The sequence below is a fragment of the Zeugodacus cucurbitae genome, chromosome 2 (genome assembly GCF_028554725.1).
Source record: "Zeugodacus cucurbitae isolate PBARC_wt_2022May chromosome 2, idZeuCucr1.2, whole genome shotgun sequence".
Taxonomy (NCBI): Eukaryota; Metazoa; Arthropoda; class Insecta; order Diptera; family Tephritidae; genus Zeugodacus; species Zeugodacus cucurbitae.
The window spans coordinates 41,217,736-41,236,906 of NC_071667.1; the positions used below are offsets into that span (position 1 = coordinate 41,217,736).

General features: G+C 36.4%; 1 protein-coding gene across 5 annotated transcripts in view; it reads right to left on the minus strand.

The window, feature by feature from the left end:
* Positions 1-19,171, minus strand: part of LOC105220438 (uncharacterized) — a 151,459-nt gene that overhangs the window by 115,392 nt on the left and 16,896 nt on the right. For all 5 annotated transcript variants that reach the window (XM_054225986.1, XM_054225973.1, XM_054225978.1 and 2 more), the window contains one exon: positions 5,612-5,971. In XM_054225986.1, the coding sequence (XP_054081961.1) occupies positions 5,612-5,971 (360 nt within the window). The remainder of the gene's footprint in view (positions 1-5,611; positions 5,972-19,171) is intronic.

Consider the following 19,171-nt stretch of genomic DNA (forward strand, 5'->3'; position numbering starts at 1 on the left):
CAGAGAAACTCTATTAGAATAAAACCATTTCCTCTGAATTAAATTAAATTATCTGAGTTACATTCAATTATCTAAATTTCATTATCCATATCTTCGGTTAAAATTTACCCTTAGGTGCTGAATTCAACATGTTCGATATCTGGGGCCTTGAAAAGTTATAGTTTCTTTTGGACAATTCTTTCACAAGTGATGCCAGAGATGACATGCACTATTTGTGTAAAGTTTTATGCCGCTATCTACATTATAAAGTGAAGGATTCAGATAGAATTCAAAATTAAGTTATAAGAAAAGCAATCGTGATTGTGAACCGTACCCCAAAAAAATTACATCCAGATATGCCCGTCGTAGTGCAAGCCTTTACTCCAAATTTTACTTTTATAACTTTATTTATGGCTTAGTTATGACACTTTAAAAGTTTTTGGTTTTCACCATTTTGTGGGCGTGACAATGTTCCGATTTTGCCCATCTTCGAAAGCAACCTCCTCAGGGTGTCAAGGAATACGTGTTCCAAGCTTCGTTAAGATATCTCAATTTTTACTCAAGTTACCCGTTGCACGGTCAGACGGTTTTTTGTATATAACTCGCAAACCAATAAAGCTATATAAACCAAACTTTCTGCAGTCGTTTCTTTTAGCCATTTTCTTATACAGTCCAAAAATGAAAGAAATGAGTTAATAACCACGCCAACCTCCCTTACAAAGGTTAGGTTGAAAATGACTAAAAGTGCGTTAACTCACTAACGAAAAACGTCTGAAACACTAAATTTTATATAAGAAATATCAGAAAGAAGCTGCACTCAGTTTTTTTTACAAAATGAAAAATGGGCGTGGCGTCGCCCACTTATGGGTCAAAAATCATATCTCAAGAACTACTCGACCGATTTCAATGAAATTCGGTATATAACACTTTCTTGACACCCTGATGACACGGGTGGAATATGGGCGAAATCGGTTCACGACCACGCCTCCTTCCCATATAACTCAATTTTGAATTCTCCTGATTCGGTCACTTTATAATATATACAATAAGAACCAATGAAGATATCGGAATAAAACTTTACACAATACAAATACTGTATTTGAGCTGTGACATCACTTGTGGAAAATGGTCAAAATCGGACAAGGCCCCTGATATCGAACATGAAGAACTTGGTGCCTAAGCATAATTTTTCACCGAAAATATAGGTAAATCTCTCAGATATTTTAATGAAATTCATTCCCTCTGATTTTTTTCTTATTACAGTTTGTCTATGTACCAAAAGTGGTTAAAATCGGGTCATAACTTCCCCAGATCCCATATACCTAATTATAGATAATATAAAATTAAGTGGGGGTATAGTCTTCGATATATTGTAAATTGGTGGTGAAAACGAGTGAAATCGGTTCATGAATTTGTTTTCGTCAAAAAGCATCGATGTTAGCCATATTAACTCGAAACCCTCTATTTGGATATTACATTGGAATTAGATTTTGGTAAAATACGGAGAATTCGTTAAAGGAATGTACGTTTGGACAATACTGCGGTTACTTTTATGATTTATTTATACAATTTAATTATGGCGTACGCTACTGCGTTAGATCAGACATTCAAATTACTGCATTTTAAAGATGCTATGGCTAAAAGAAACACTTTTTTTTTGTTTCATAAAAAATTCAAAGAATCGCGCTGATACAACAGAATCTTCGGATGAGTGTGAAACAGAATACTCGTTTGATATTTTGAAACAGAATACACATTTGGTCCACCTAAAGGTGAAATGTAAGCTGTCAAATTTATCTACAATTACAGGGACGGAAGGTTGAAGAGAAAGTGTATCTCGGCTGTAACCCCTACCAATCAGAAGCCAATAGAGTTTGGGTTGACAAGAATACTATGTTTCCGGAGTTGTATAAATAGGCTTATTAATATTTACACATTGGGACCACTTCAGTGCCGACCGTTTTCTAAACCCAGGGCAACTATCACGCAGAAGTAAAATCGAAAAGAAATGACAGTGAAAAAACTTTCCATGTCGTTGTTTTGAAATTCTGTTATTTATTGAGAAAAAACTTTAACAGACATATAATGCTAAGTGAAATAAAATGTATCAACTTAAGACGTACTACATTTTATTTATTTATGCTTCTGCATATCGATGTATCGATGTTTTAATGGCCGATGTTTTTGATTTCGATGGGTTTTGAAGAAACATCGATACATCGAACCATCGATGTTTCATTTCACCCTATATCTAACTCGTTTAGTTTTATGACTTACAAACAACCGTTATGTGAACAAAACTATAATACTCTCTTAGCAACTTTTGTTGCAAGAGTAAAAAAATTTAACTAATTTTTCAGCAATATTGTTGTTAAACAAAATGTGTCGTTCTTTCTGAAAAAAAAACAAATTCACCTTTTCACAATATGTGTTGGAACACAAAATATGTCGTTATTTCGTAAAAAAATATAACTAATTCTGGCACAACTGAGAAGTGTCGTTATTGTGGTTAAAAACTAATGCAACATAACAAGTGTAATAACGGCACATTCACATTGCGCGCATTTCTGCATACACAACTCAAAAGAAGTGTTTTTGAGTTATGACACTATTCATGTAAATGAGCGATATATTGTTGTAATCATAACACAACATCGGTCCCATCGGTTTCAATGCATTTAACCATTTTTCTGTGATGTCATTTTTTTTTTGAACTTAATACGAGCTTTCCCAACATTTCTTCTTATTATTAAATGAGTACGAATGAGAAAACATCATTGTCATTAGAGCCAAAAGAAAACTCCAAAAACGACGCCAGGCATTTTCGTTCAATTTATAACTATCATTTTTATTTACCTAATTAATTTGTTTTTATAGCATCGCAATCCTTGTTTAGTAGCAACTTCGTCATCTCTATTATCATTATCTATTATATCAAGAGCAGCACAAATAAATAAACATTTAATAATTTCTTCAGGCGGGTAATTTCTATTCGGACTTCTTCATAGTCGGACAATAGAACATCTGTTCCAAAGTCATCGCCATCTCCTGACGTTATATATACATTCGCTGCCATACAGCAGGCTGCATAAGTGTTCCCTTCACATATTCAGTATACACTGGGGATTTACCCCTAGATCGTCCTTCTCACTTCTGAGTATCCTACATAAGTATGCTCCGGCTTTGAAACCTTCTGTTAGTAGCCGCATCTTTTCGTAGAATTTTTGAGCATTACCCCTGTCGGTCAGCTAGTCAAGATTTTCATACTAACGCATTTCAGTATCTTTCCTTTTTGGTCTGCAAATGCGTCTCACTTCCCTCTTCAAGTCACAGTATCAATCCCATCCCGCTCGTATTGTAGTCGGTCTTAACGTTGCACGACAATCTTCATCAGATGTACACAATTCCCTTATATTGAGATGCTGACGAGTGCTCTCGGAGAGCAGAAATGCAAGTCTTGTAGAAAACCGTTCGGCTGCCTGTTGTGATTGCAGCTTCTCGATGTCGAAATTTCCTTGTGTTTGTTTACGGGCGCTCTATACACTGTATAGAGGGAGCTCCGTATCTTTGCTGCTACATGGTGGTGTTTCGTATCGATGTATGGGCCTCGCAGCGCACGCACGTCAAAAACACATGTCGTCCATCTATAACGAAATCGCTCATAAAAGACATCTTTGTTCATATCGTCCTTCTCTTCCTTCGCGGCATGGGCGCAAATCAGCGATATGACGGAGATGAAGAACTTCATTTTGATGCGGATTGTTGGTAGTCATACATCCACCGGTGTAAATGGCAGGACTCGACGACTGAATCCCTTTCCTACCACAATCCCACATCGAATTTGCACTCCTTCATTTAGCGGCTGTAGTAAATGCCACAAAGACTTACTCGCCTCAGCTCTTCTCCCGTCCATCGCATTTCTTGGACGGGCCGATGTCTCTGCTCTTTAAGTCATTGTTCTTAATACGATTGCAGTGGTCGTCATTAAAATTGGGTCTCTCATTTGAGGTTGTTATTTACTTTTCGTTTGCATCGCACGTGTTTTTTTAATCGCTTTCATTTGAAATTATTTAGACTGAATTCAATTTGTTAATATTTATTTATGTTTTTATTCCTTGATATGAATTTGTACTCATAATTGCTTATATCTGTTATATATTGTTTGAATGCGTCGCAGATGTCAAATATTTATGTGGATTACGTTACAGATAAAAATCGGATTATTATTAAAATACAATTTAGAATATTCTATTGGTCGCACAACATAATACGGCCCATTATTGGAATATCTTGTACTTTCGATGCAGCCGTTGTAAATGAAGACACAATTCCTTTTTTAAATGTTTGCCATTTGCGTGAATTTATAAACAAATTGAAAAGAGCTTCTCGGGATGGTAAGGTAAAATCTAATTGCATTCTTTTCCTTTGCCATATATTAGCTGGGTTTTGTTCATGTTGAAATAGCCAATATCTCGGTAGCACTAGGCACTGTACCATATTTTCGGCTATTAAAATACGATGGTCCATTGCCTCACCAAGTCCGAAAATACCACCTCTGCTAATCGTTCCCACATCGATGAAATGATACTCAATTTTGGTTTCCGACTGCATTAATTTTATAGAAAATAATACATTATTTGTATTTATTTTTATATTTCGTTCTTATTTTTATTTCATACCAATTTCTTTCCAGCTATATACTTTATTGGGATATTTTCATAACTATTTATGGTTGATTCGCCCTTCGAAACATTTTCATAAGAATTTGACGATCCTTCTTCCGAAAATATATAATTTTCTTCAATTTTGCTGCCTTCACTATGTTCGCGTCCAGTTGTTTTAATGGTTGAATAAGATATTATAGAGGACAAAGAACCAAGTTTTGAAGACATTGCAGAACTTTCATCAGCATTGCCAACAGTACACTGCTTCTCTAATGATGCAAGATCCATTTTTTTCTAAAAAATAAAAATTATTATTATCACTTTCTTTACAATATAGAATCGAATCAGCATATAAAAATTGGCTTTGCTACAGAGGCATACTAATTGTTGTTGGTACAAAACAAGTTCTCTGGTGAAGTTCATTATTTGAATTTTGATTCCCCATGTTCTCTATCCTCCAGTGAAATGATGACACAGTTTCGCTTTTTATCCGGTGTCGACAGCTTTCTCATACCAAATATTTTATGCACGACATGACTTACAAGATCTTTCGATATGCCTACTTTCCTCGTTATCTCAGGACCTTTAATCAGCGGTCTGCAAATACGGTAATCTGTGATCCTGGAAATTTTTAAACCCCATATACTCCTCAATTGCGTGTCACAATTTATCGAAAACATTGTAAAATTAAAAATTTCACGGGTTTGCAAAGTCCAATTCTTCAAAGCTTTTGTTAGAATACATGAAACTGCCAAAAGACGCAGTGTACAAACACGCCTACCTATATTTGAGGTAAACCACGTGATGAGCCTAGTTTTTAGCTATTTGTCAACGGCTTTTCCATCATTGTATTGCATTCTTATCGCAATTTATTCAGTTTTAAAAGTTGCTTTTGTATGTACTTACTTATGTACAATCTTACAAACCTAAGATTGAGGGATAAATGTACAATTTAGTATATTTCAAACCTTTCTTTGTTGTTGAACATCAATGTTATCATCTGACTGAGATTCATCTTCTACAGCGGCGTTTGTGGCTAAGGAAAATATGGATTTTACGCGCATATGGCTTCTAATTTCTGCAAGGCTTAAATTTTTGAATATTTCTTCACTCTTGACAATATCAACAAGTTCGAAGTTTTTCCACTTTCGCTTTGTAAATCTCCTGTATGACGAATATGTATGAACTTTCATTTCTAAACATTGTAGAACAATACAGGTGCCGCTTAAAACAAAATAAACAAATGTTTCTAGTCCCTTGTCTTCATTGTAAATAGTTTCATAAGGTTCAAATTGTTGTAGAGTAGCCAGCTGGCAAGCTGAAACTAACTGGAAATATATAAAGAAAGTACTTTTATAAATATTTCATTATTGTAAATGTAATTTTGTTTATGTAAATTTATAAAAAAATTTTCACAAAATCTATTGTGTGGAACAAGTTTCAATAATTAATTTTAAACAAGTGAGGAAAGGCTAAGTTCGGGTACAACCGAACATTTTATACTCTTTATTGAAGAAATTTTATTAAGATACCACACAAATTTAACCATAAATTCGGCATAAAGTTTAATAGAATAACGAAAATCGTTATATATAGATATGAGGGCTGCGGTAATTCCTGAACCGATTTCATTCATCAAAAAGGTACACTATATCCAAGACTATACGCTCACTTAATTTTGCTAAGATATCTCATATATTAAACAATACATATATGCAGAATAAAGCCCACCGTATTTTTGAAAAACCTTTAATTAGGTATATGGGGGCTAGGATATGTTACGACCCGATTAGAAGAAAACGCTTTCCTCTGAATTACATTAAATTATCTGAGAGATTTACCCATATTTTCGGATAAAAGTTACCCTTAGGCGCTGAGTTCAACAAGTTCGATATCTGGGGCCTTGAAATGTTATAGTCCGTTTTGTACAATTTTGTCACAAGTGAAGCCAGAGATGATGTGCACTATTTGTGTAAAGTTTTATTTCACTATATTCATTGGTTCCTTATGTATACATTATAAAGTGAAGGAATCAGATGGAATTCAAAATTGAGTTATAAGGAAAGTAGTCGTGGTTGTGAACCGATTTCGCCCATGTTATCAGGATGTCAAGAAAATATTATATACCGAATTTCATTGAAATCTGTCGAGTGGTTCCTGAGATATGGTTTTGACCCATAAGTGGGCGATGCCGCTCCCATTTCTCCTTTTGTAAAAAAATCTTAGTGCAGCTTCCTTCTGCTATTTCTTCTGTAAAATTTAGTGCTTCTGACATTTTTCGTTAGTGAGTTAACCCACTTTTAGTAATTTTCAACCTAACCTTTGTATGGGAGGTGGGAGTGGTTATTATCCGATTTCAACTATTTTCATGGTTCGTAAGAGAACCAACTGCAGAAAGTTTGGTTTATTTAGCTCCGTTGGTTTGCGGGATATATACAAATAACCGATTTGGGGGGCGGGGCCACGCCCACTTACCCAAAAAGATTACATCCAAATATGACACTTTGTGTTTTCGGTTTTCGCCCTTTTGTGGGTGTGGTCCCAAGGAATATGTGTGCCAAGTTTCGTCAAGATATCTCAATTTTTACTCAAGTTATCCGTTGCACGGACAGACAGACATCCGGATTTCAACTCGTCTCGTCATCCTGATCATTTAGATCTATATAACCCTGTATCTATTCGTTTAGTTTTATGACTTACAAACAACCGTTATGTGAACAAAACTATAATACTCTCTTAGCAACTTTTGTTGCGAGAGTAGAAAAATTTCACTTTGATAGGATGCGGTTATACTCACTGACTTCGAGCTATTTCACAATTAGAGTAGTAAGAGTACCTGACTGCAGCGAAATTGTAAGGCTCACCTACAGTAGAAACGCTGTAATCCTTCTCTGGTTTATTGCTAAACGGTTGGGCCGTTCATAATCCTTGAACACTTTCCTATGCCCCGCTATGCGATATCGATACTAAAATTGCTTGGGTAGCACTTTTTTGAATATTCACGCGAATTATAGGATTTAATAATAAAAAAAACCATGTATGTATATATGTTTGCAGTATGTTCACACCGCTTTGTTTTCGAGTCTTATATGCAATTCTGGCGTTTTCCCGACTTCACAAATGATATTATAGTCTATGTGTGTTCCTCTTATTGTGGGAAACAGCCATGGAACCAATCGAAGGTATATTAACAAAACACAGTTGACGTTTTTGGACAACACAAGTTGGTACTCCATGTGCGTTCGTTCAAGTTGTTATTCCTACCTGTACAATTACTCACCGTAGTGTTCACTTTCGATTCTTATTTTAAAAGAGAAGACGCACTTAATTCAGAATCGCTATAAAAAATATATTTAATAATAAAATTCGGTGATTTGATAGAAATGAAAGGATATATGTATATAATATACAATATGTTTGATGAAAAATGTAATGACAATTGTTTGTTTTAAATGTTGGTATATAAAATGTAAATAAAAGATAAGAAAACCGGGATGCTGCGAGAACGGAGATGCTGCGAAAACGGACGTGCTGAACGATCGGCTGATATCGACAAAAGGTGGCGCGAGATCCTTTCTCGTTCCCTTTCGTTGAACTTTGTATGCTGGGTGGTGTCATCATGTTGATCAGAGACCTGCAGAAGTGCACCGCCACTCAAAATACACCGCGTGCTTACTCGCATATTTCTCATACTTGTGTATCAAAAACACTTAGCCAAATATGTCGCGGTGGTTTTAACACTCACAGAATTTTTCCACTTAGCTCAAAGCGGTTAAAAAACACTTAACTCTCTTCTGCTTATTCATGTTATTACTTAAGCTGAGCGACAACACAAAAAAAGCGGTTTGAGTAAATGACATTCTCAAATTTTAGCAACTCTCTGAGTATTGAGTTCATTTAATACTTTGTTGTTTTTTGCACGCTCGTTTTGTGTGTTTTGTATGTGATTTACACGAGTGGCAGATCGAGCAGCCGAAGACGCCGTCATCCATGTGCTAAACTCCTGTAAGAAACAGCTGAAGTTCAAATGATCAACAAAACAATAATTAGTGTGTATATGCATGGACAAGAAATAATAACCGCTTTTTTCCAAAAGCAAACTTTGACTATATTGAAAAGGAATATAAATATTTCATAATTAATAACATATAATTTATATTGCGTCAGCATACATAAAACAACAAAAAAGTTTGCAGTTCTTAATAAGCAACGCACAAAAAACTAACGCTCGACAAAAAAAGAATACACGAACAACAATACAATAATAAACACTCAAGTACACGCGCAACTGGTGATGAGTGTGTCTTGCTTTTTCCTTTGCTGGTCTTGAGTATGATCACCACTTGTCAGTGAAAATCAAAAAGAAGAATGTGTAAAACAAATACAATTTATATGCAATAGCAAGTATGCGACTGGCTCAGTAGCTTCTCCACTCATAGTTCTTTGAGTAGATGTTAGATCACAATGCATGTCTATGAGTGTGAGTGGACACCGCCATCGCTTTTGAAGCAAGTTTACTCTAAGTACTGAAATTAGGCACTCATGCAGTTCTCTGATGTTATGTATGTGTGGTGTTCTCTCTCGTGATGAGGTGGATGTAGCGTATCAGTGTGGTGCTTTTGATTACGTGGTGATTGGTGTGTTTCAGTGTGGTGAAGTGATTTGACTGTACGTTCAGACTCATTTAGGCATCCCGGCCCCCCTAGGCGAATATTTAGCCTAGAAGGCGCTGTAGCTGCTGTAGCGTGGCTACAACGCTGCTTAGGCCTGTGGACCGGCGGGATTGCGGCCTAGGCTGATGACGCCGTGTTGATGTGGCATGGTGCTGCCAGGGACGGGGTTCTAAAGAAGGGGGTCCGCGCCGGCGGTATTGTATCAGAGGCGCTCTTTGAGAACGTCCTATGTTACCACTGGTGCGAGGAGCCGCTTATCGTCCAGCCCGAGCGAACGCACGCAGATTTGGCAACGATTGTTGGACGGGCACTCCTGCGTTGCGTGAGCAGTTCTCAGGAAATTCAGGCAGTATCCGTGTGCCTGTGCAACCTGCTGGCGTTGCATAGGTGGCATGCCCTTGTATATGCCACAGTGCGATAGCCGATGCGGGCGGCGACACAATGGGCATCGAATGCGCTGTGGTTCCGCCGGTAATATGGGTGTTGCTGGCGTGTCGTTACGCGGGACAATTGGCGCGGCATGAGTGCCACGTTATGTGGCATGCATAGATTGTTATTTCTTATCGGACATTTATGTTAGGTTTTTGTGGCGTTTTCAGATTTTCGAGTTTTCGGTTTCAAGCGGTTTATCTGTTTTAGCGATTTATAAATTAACATTCGGTTTTCAATTATATTTACATTTCTTTTTCTTCAGCGGTTGGCAGAAAGCATAATTTGACAAGCGGTCTGGTTAGCGGTCCGGTTTGGGTGCTAAGATCAACTACTCGAATATGACCGTCGGAGCCATAGTGAAGCTGCTTTATGCGTCCAAGTCGCCATTCCGAAGGTGGGAGACAATCGTCTTGTATAAGGACACAATCTCCAAGCTTTGGTTCTTTCCCTTGAACTTTCCACCGATATCTCTTGTGGAGGTCCTTTATATAGTCTTCCTTCCATTGACGGCTGAAATCATGATGGAGAATTTTAATTCGTTCCCATCTGTTTAATAAGGATAGCGACTCCACGCCTGGCTCAGGTATGGCCCGAATGGGTGCTCCTTTGAGAAAATGCCCTGGGGTTAAGGCTGTAAAGTCGGAAGGATCTTGCGAGAGTGGTGAGATAGGTCTAGAGTTTAGTACGGCTTCGATACGAGCGAGTAATGTGGTAAACTCCTCATAATTGAACTTATGGTTACCTGCCGTTTTCTTTAAATAGGACTTGAAGCTTTTTACTGCTGATTCCCAGAGTCCGCCCATGTGTGATGAACATGGTGGTATGAATTGCCAATCGATCCCTTGGGATGCATATTTTTTGACAATTTTAGGGGCTACTTCTTGGCTGAATTGTAAAAACTGCCTTTCCGTGGCTCTTTGAGCTGCGACAAAGTTTTTTCCATTGTCGCTCATAAATTTTAAAGGAAATCCGCGTCGTCCAACAAATCGTGCAAATGCTGCGAGAAAAGCTGCAGTAGTCAGATCCGAACATAGCTCTAGGTGTACTGCCTTTGTCGTAAAACATACAAAGACAGCCACATACCCTTTTCTAAATGAGGAAGACCTTAACATCGAGGCCTTTATCTGGAAAGGTCCAGCAAAATCAACCCCAGTGATGGTAAAGGGTAGAGCATAATTGCAGCGTTCAAGTGGTAAAGCTGCCATGATCTGCGTACGCATCTTGTGTTTGTATATTGTACACTGTTTACACATGAAGATGGTTTTTTTTTATATGTGGCTTAAGTCGCGGTATTCAAAATTCTTGCCGGACCATTTGTTGCATCAAGCGATGCTCACCATACAGTGTAAGCTGATGGATATATCAGAAATAAATGGGTAAAACGGGATTTCTCTGGAATAATAATGGGGTGTCGTTCATTATAATTAAGGCTGGAGTTTGCTAGTCTTCCATTTGATCTTATTAATCCATTAGCGTCCAGGAATGGGTTAAGGACGAGAAGTGAACTTCCCTTTTCGAGAGGTCGTTTTTCAACTAGCTTTGATTTCTCTCTACTGAAATAGCGAGTTTGGGTATATAAGATAAGACTGACCTTGGCATGTTGCAAGTCGGAATGAGTTAGTTGTGCGCAGTGATCACTTGATATTCCCTTAATTTTTTGTTTAATCCTTTGGATAAATTTATGGATTTAAGCGACTACCCTTAGTGCTCGAGGATGATAGTAATGATGAAAATCGGTGGAGAATATCATCCTCTTCGGGAGTGATATGAAAATTTTCAATTTTCCGACTTGCCGGCGGAATTATATTCCGAGCAAGAGATTTTGGCCAGAATTCTTGTGATTCTGTTAGCCAAGTAGGACCGTTCCACCAGAGTGTAGTGCTGGTGAGGTGAAGTGGTTTGCAACCTCTTGTGCCGAGATCCGCTGGGTTATCTGCACTTGCAACATGTTGCCATTTTGCTGGGCCAACTAAGTCTAATATTTGAGATAGAGACATACGTCTTCCAAGTATAGGGTGTTTTTTCTAACCATGCTAGAACTATTTCTGAGTCTGACCAAAGATACATTTTGTGATCGTTTAATTTGAGATGGGTTTGAACTATTGAAATTAATTTTGCTAACAGAAGAGCACCATTCCGTTCGAGCCGTGGCAGGCTTAGTGTCTTCAAAGGTGCAACTGTGGCTTTGGCTAACAAAATATGTGAAGGGATTTTGCTTTCGTACTGAGTTCGTACGTAGACCGTTGCGCAATTTGCCTTTTCAGAGGCGTCACAGAAACCGTGTAATTCTACATTAATGTCAGGGGTGAAGTTTACCCATCGAGAGATTCGAATTTCTGATATGGTGTGTAAATTGTTAGCAAATTGAACCCATTTTGTTAAGTGTATAGGTTTTACCTGTTCATCCCATTCAGTGCCATCTTGCCACAATTCTTGAATGAGGGCTTAAGCATGAATCATTATTGGCGAAAGCCATCCTGCGGGGTCGAAAAGTTTTGCCACCGAGGAAAGTATTTGGCGTTTGTTTATGGCGGACATTGCAGATATTGACTCAATTGTATATGAGAATTGATCTGTTATCGCATTCCATTGAATCCCTAGTGTTTTTGTTGTACTAGCCTTTTCAAATTTAAGGAAGTCTGTATCTAATAAGTCTTCCTTTTTTATATCTTTTATTATTTCGGGGTGATTTGATGTAATTTTCTTTAGGAGAAAACCTGCTGAATTAAGAGCTTTGATCACTTGAGATAGTGATTCGCACGCTAATGGGATACTGTGGCTACCTGATAGTATGTCCTCCAGGTATGTTTGTGTTTGCAAGACAGAAGCTGCTAGAGGCAAATTTGTTTCGCATGTCTTTGCAACTTCATGTATTGTCCTAATGGCTAAATAGGGTGCGCAATTGATGCCAAAGGTAACTGTTTTAAGTTTGTAGTCGCTAATTGGGCTATTAATTGCATTGCGGAAGACTATGCGTTGGAAATCTTGGTCTTGAGATTTTCTCAATACCTTCCAGAATTATTTGAGGTATTAAGTCACTGCCTAATAATATTACGATTTGGGATGGGGTTTGACAGTTGGGATCTACTAACTTCAGATGTGAGCATTTTTCCCAGTGCTTTTTTTAACTTCATAGCTTGGAAGCAAATTTGTAAGTTGCGGTAGAACGATGACTTGCGCATCTATTCTAATATCCGCACTTGGAGATACTATGGTGATTGGGCATATTTTATTTGAATTTTGAATAATTCTTCCGCCCATTCCCGTGATTTGAAAGTTAGAATGTTTTATTGGCAGTTTGAGCCGATTTTGAGCCTTTGAAGATATAAAGGATCTTTGAGAGCCTTGATCTATTAGTGCTCTTGTATGTGTGATTGGCGTTGCAACCGTTTAGCCGGTTATAGCCGAATCGACGATAGTGCGCCACCTGTCTCTCTCCTTTGCAGTTCGGCGCCAGTTGGAGATCCCAAGTGTAATCAGGTCGCTCTCCACCTGGTCCCTCCAACGGAGTGGAGGCCTTCCCCTTCCTCGGCTTCCTCCGGCGGGTACTGTATCGAACACTTTCAGGGCTGGAGTGTTTTCGTCCATTCGGACAACATGACCTAGCCAGCGTAGCCGCTGTCTTTTTATTCGCTGAACTATGTCAATGTCGTCGTATAACTCGTACAGCTCATCGTTCCATCGTCTGTAGTGCTCTTAGTTTGAATAAATCACCCTTATGTTCAATGGTAATGACCGCAGTGGGTAAAATAATTTTGCTTTCATTTTCTGAATGAATATTTGATGTGGTCGTAGCGACTTTTTTGAAATTGATTTTGCTTCATATTTTGAAAATTGTTAATATGAAGGAATGAGTGATGTCTTCGTTGACAATATACACAATTGAATTTGCTTTCACAGTCTTTTGTCATATGATAGTTTGACAGACAGTTTTTGCAAAGTTTGTGTTGCCGAACAAGAATGTTTCTATCTGAAGCGGGTAATTTTTTGAATCTCTCGCAAGATCTTAACTTATGACCTCCATTACAGAGTTCACACAATGATTGCCGTTGATTATTTTGAGTTGAAACGAATGTGTGACTTTTATTGGCGTGTCTATTATATTGCATATTATTGCTGGCTTGAGGTTTAAACGTGGTTTTACTCGACTCCTTTTGATGACTTGATACATTTATATTTTGGCTGCCCATTCGCTATCAGCTCAGCAATCTCGTACTGAGCAGCGAGGAATTTTTTTCATTTGCTGCCATATGGGCATTACTCTTCTATCGCCTAGTGATTGCTCCCATCGTAGTAACGCAGCCTCATGGAGTTTTTCTGCACAAATAGTTACTATCGTATGGTCCCAATATTCTACGGGGGAATTTTGTGTTTTTAACACTGACAGGCAATTAGTCACTGTCGAGTAAAATTTTTGAAATTCCTGGCTGGTTTCTTGTATAATTTTTGGGTAATGTAATATAGTTTTTATGGGGTTTCTATCATTACTCTTTTATTTTCATATCTTTGGACTAGTGCTTCCCATTTAAATCGAATTGCTTGACGATAATGCCTGCTTCCTCTTGTGTTTTGTGCCTTAATTGGAATAGCTTTTGTGCTTCTGCAAGTCTAGGATGGTTTATATAAAGGGCTGTGAACATGTCCCGGAAGGACGGCCATTGGTCATAACATCCAGCAAAAACTTGAGTATCACAAGTTGGTACATTTAGATACATGCCCTTATCTAGGTCTTCTTTTGTTGTTGTGACTACTCTGGGAGGGGGAGTAGTGGCGCTATTTGGCCTTAATACATTTAATTGTTCCATTCCCTTTATTAATTCGTTCTGATCACGGCAATTATTTAATTTGGCTGTCGCCTCTGGGAGTTCAGCGTCGTCAGCTTCAATTACTGCATCGTACTTGATATTGATATTGAAATATCTTTTGATCTTTTTTGCTTTGTACCATGCTTTGAGCGTGTAGCTTCTGCAGGTGTGCTTTGTGGTTTATCTTCATCAGCCATTTACGGAATTTGTAAAAATTGACTTGATTTAGATTCTTTTGAGTCTGTGCTCATTTAGAAGTGAAAATTTAATTTTTTGTAGTTAACTGATAATGTTAACTGATAAATGTCGAAAACCGAAACTCTTTTAAGTAAATAGGAGTTATTATCCCCGTAAATTTACTAAAATACGCGTTTATCGATTTTGTTGACCGCACGTTTGTCTTTACTTGCGATTTTATATTTGTATATTTTTTGGGAGAATATCCCCTGCTTTAGTTTTAGTTTCCTCCAGTGTTTAGTGATCTTTTACTCCAATTTCCTCCTGTGTTTAATGTTCTTTCCTAAATTCCTCCTTTGTTTAGTCCTCTTGCTCCCGTTTCCTCCTTTGTAGATTGTTCCGGTACTCCTCAATTGCTTTATTGTATGATTATTTTTTGTAATTATTTCGCGGGCGATTTATGTTTTAAATTTTTAGCGTATTTATTGTTAGAACGCGCCCGATTTATATTTATATATATAATTTAATCATATACACATATTTTTTATGCACCTCACTTTTATTTGTTTAATACACAGGACATCTGGCAACACGTCAAACTGTGAAGTTTAATTTTTCCTCGGTTCTTGAACTTGTGCTTAAATTTATTAATATAATTGAAGAAAGTTTTACTTTTAATAAGTGTAATCTAAAGCTAAGTATTTGTGCTAATTTGCTTTTGTGTTATATTTAAATTTTAATTGTATTTTAACTATTTTCTTAAATTCTGGTGCCGAGTCTTTTAAATCATTTGTTGTTGTTATCAATTATCAATTTTATTTCCTACTTTGCAATTGTTTGTGCGATTGCATATTGTTTTTGTTTTAATTTGCTCTTTTTCTTTTGATTCGTCTTTTTTTCTTTCATTTTTGCTCACAGCTGTTTGCGTGTTATTTTTAAGTGGCTCAGTGCTTCTCAAACTGCTCACTATTATATTGGTTGTGATCTCGGCTAATTCAGTATAACTATTATTGTTTTTCTATTTACTATTATATCATATTTTAATTTTTATTATTATTTACTATTCTGTTTTTTCCTTCAATTTAATTTTTTTTTTTTTTCATAATGACTTGCAATTTTCCGAATTGTACTATTAAAGGCGATTCTGATCGTTTTGTTTCTTGTTGGCTTTGTGACGGGCTTGCCCATCTTAAATGTGCTGGATTGACAGGTAGAATCTTAGATTCTATTCTCGATGGAAAGGGTCTGCGCTGGTCGTGCTTAAAGTGTAGACCGACAGATATTGAATTCAAAACCTTACAGAAAAATTTAAGCATTATGAAGTGTTGTTTCAATCATTTAAATGCCTAAATGATCAAGATGATAATGCTAAGCCTTCATCAAAACGTAAACGTCCGTCTAATGAAGAACCTGCCACTTTGTCCGTAAAAAGTATGTCACCGGTGAAATTAGACCTTATTAATCTCTCATCTCCTTGCCCTCAAGGAGAGAAGCCTTCCTCTTCAAAAGTGCTTAATCCTCCGAAAACAAATAACGATAACCTTAAGCGGAAAACTATTCAGGATCCGCCTCCTATTAACTCTGAGTTTGTGGCAAAAAATTTGGTAGTAATACCTCAACGAAAATCAATTTTCGTTTCGAGATTCGCTTCGGATACCACAATCGAAGATATAAAGTTTTACATCTCGTCGAAATTAAAAATTAACGATATTGATATTGATGTCAGAAAATTTAACTTTAAATACGAAAGAAACATATCTTCTTTCAAGATTGGCGTTTCAGCTGTTAATTTTCAATTGCTACTTGATGAATCATTTTGGCCACCTGGTGCTTTCGTGCGCGAATTCGAGCAAAAGCAACAAAAACAAACTGTAATTGCTCATATTCCAAAAAATGCCGCGGATTCAAAAAACTAATTATAAAAAATTCATTACAAATTCACTATCAAAATGTAAGGGGTTTAAATACAAAATTAAAAGAATTGTATTTGAACAGCACTAATTGTAATTTTAAAGTCATCGCTTTTACTGAAACTTGGCTTAAACCTCATATCTTTGATAACGAAATATTAAATAGTGAATTTCAAATCTTTAGATGCGATCGACTGAACAGAGTCGGGGGGGGTGTACTATTTGCTGTGCATTCTTCAATTCCATCTGAAGAACGAATTACTTGTATGCAACAAACAGGACCTTTGTTCTCGGTTCAACTTTGCGAAAGCTAACTTCAAAAAGATTAATTGTGAACTTTCTAAATTGACTTGGCCTGATTATAGTGGTAATATTGAATTAAATGTATCACATTTTAATGAAACAATTTATAATATTTTTGAAAGATTTGTTCCGAAATGTTTTATTATCAAAAGAAAAAGTTCAAATTTGTGGTATTCGAATGAGCTATGTAAATTAAAAAATAAAAAAGCTCGTGCTTTTAAACTTTATAAAAGAACTGGAGCTCTTGTTGACTATTTAAAATATTCTAAATTGCGTCGTCAGTTTGAGGAACTTAACAAAAAATGTTATAAAAACTACATAATCAAAGTAAAAAATAATATTATTCGTAATCCGAAATTGTTTTATGGTTTCGTTAACTCCAAACGCAGGATTTCAAATTTTCCGTCCGCGATGAAATATAAATCAACAATGTCATGTGACAATTATATTATTTCTAATATGTTTGCAGAATTCTTCAAATCCAATTATTGTTCAAACTACCCTATGAATGTGCCATATCATCAAGTGTTATGTCCGAGTACTGTAATTAATACACCAATTATTTCTGAAACAGATGTCTTAAATTATTTAGTTACGTTAAAAAATTCGTTTAAATATGGCCCTGATATGATTCCCTCAAGCTTTCTTAAAAATTGCGCAAAATATATCTATCTGCCCTTAACTAAGCTTTTTAACCTATCTCTTAAACAAGGTATTTTTCCGTCAATGTGGAAAAACTCTTTTATATTACCTTTGCATAAAAGTGGAGTTAGATCATCTGTTGAGAACTATAGGGGGATAGCTAAAATGTCAGCTATACCCAAACTTTTTGAAGCTATTGTCACTGACCAAATAACTTTCTTAATCTCTCCTTTAATTTCATTCTCTCAGCATGGATTTTGTAAAGGGAAATCTACAGTAACTAACTTGCTTGAATTTGTAAACCATGTGTCAATGGGTTTTAGGGATAATAAGAATACTGATGTTATATATACAGACTTTAGTAAAGCATTCGATAGAGTAAACCACTCAATTCTTTTGCAAAAACTGAATCTTCTTGGTTTTCAACCAAGACTTCTTGAATGGGTATCCTCATATCTTACTAACAGAAAACAACAAGTTTTATTTAATAATACATTATCCGATTCAATTAGTGTCACTTCAGGGGTTCCACAGGGTAGTCATCTCGGCCCGATTCTGTTCTTGTTGTTCATCAATGATATACCTTCAGTAATTAAGTTTTCAGAAATTTTATTATATGCGGATGATGTAAAACTTTTTAAATCATATACTTCTCATAACGAAAGGACTGAGTTGCAATCGGATTTAAATAATTTAGTTACTTGGTGTCACAAAAATGATATGCCACTGAATCTTAAAAAATGTAAAACGATGTGCTTTTCCCGTAGAACTGTTGATCTTTCCCCCTATGTAATAAATAACTTCAGTTTAGAGCAAGTTTTTAGCTTTGTTGATTTAGGAGTTAATATGGACCCTAAACTAAATTTTAATTCTCATGTAAATTCAATTGTCTTAAAAGCTAAAGGTGCTCTTAGCTTTGTTAAACGTTGGTCTAAAGAATTTAGTGATCCGTATATTACTAAAATTCTTTTTACAACATTGGTAAGGAATATATTGGAGTATGGTTCTGTGGTATGGAATCCTAGCTATCAATCCCATTCTGATAAGCTTGAGTCCGTTCAAAAACAATTTTTACTTTTTGCTTTAGGCCACTTACATTTGGATTCAAGATTGAATCTTCCCCCGTATACTAGTCGTTTAAAACTTATAAGTCTTCCCACACTCACTAGTCGCAGAGAAATGCTAGGTATAATTTTTCTAGTAAAACTTCTGAATGGTTTAGTTTGTAGTTCATTCCTTTTGTCTGATATTAAGTTTAATGTCCCATTGCGTTCATCCAGGCAGTTTAGACCATTATTTCTAAAATCTTCTAGAACAAATTTTGAGTTAAATGAACCATTCTGCCGAATATGTCATGATTTTAATTCGCATTCCAGCACATTTGATCCATCTGACTCAATATTTAGCATCAAAAAAACTATTTTGTCTTCTCTTAATAAATAATATTCAGAAATTTTTAACTTTTTGTTTTTATATATTTTTAAATCTCAGCTGTTGAAATGTTTCTTTCTGTAGCTGAGCAGTTTGAGAACCGGACGCTTAAAAATCTCTTGCCTTTCTAGACTCGGCAAATTCCGCTCGTATGC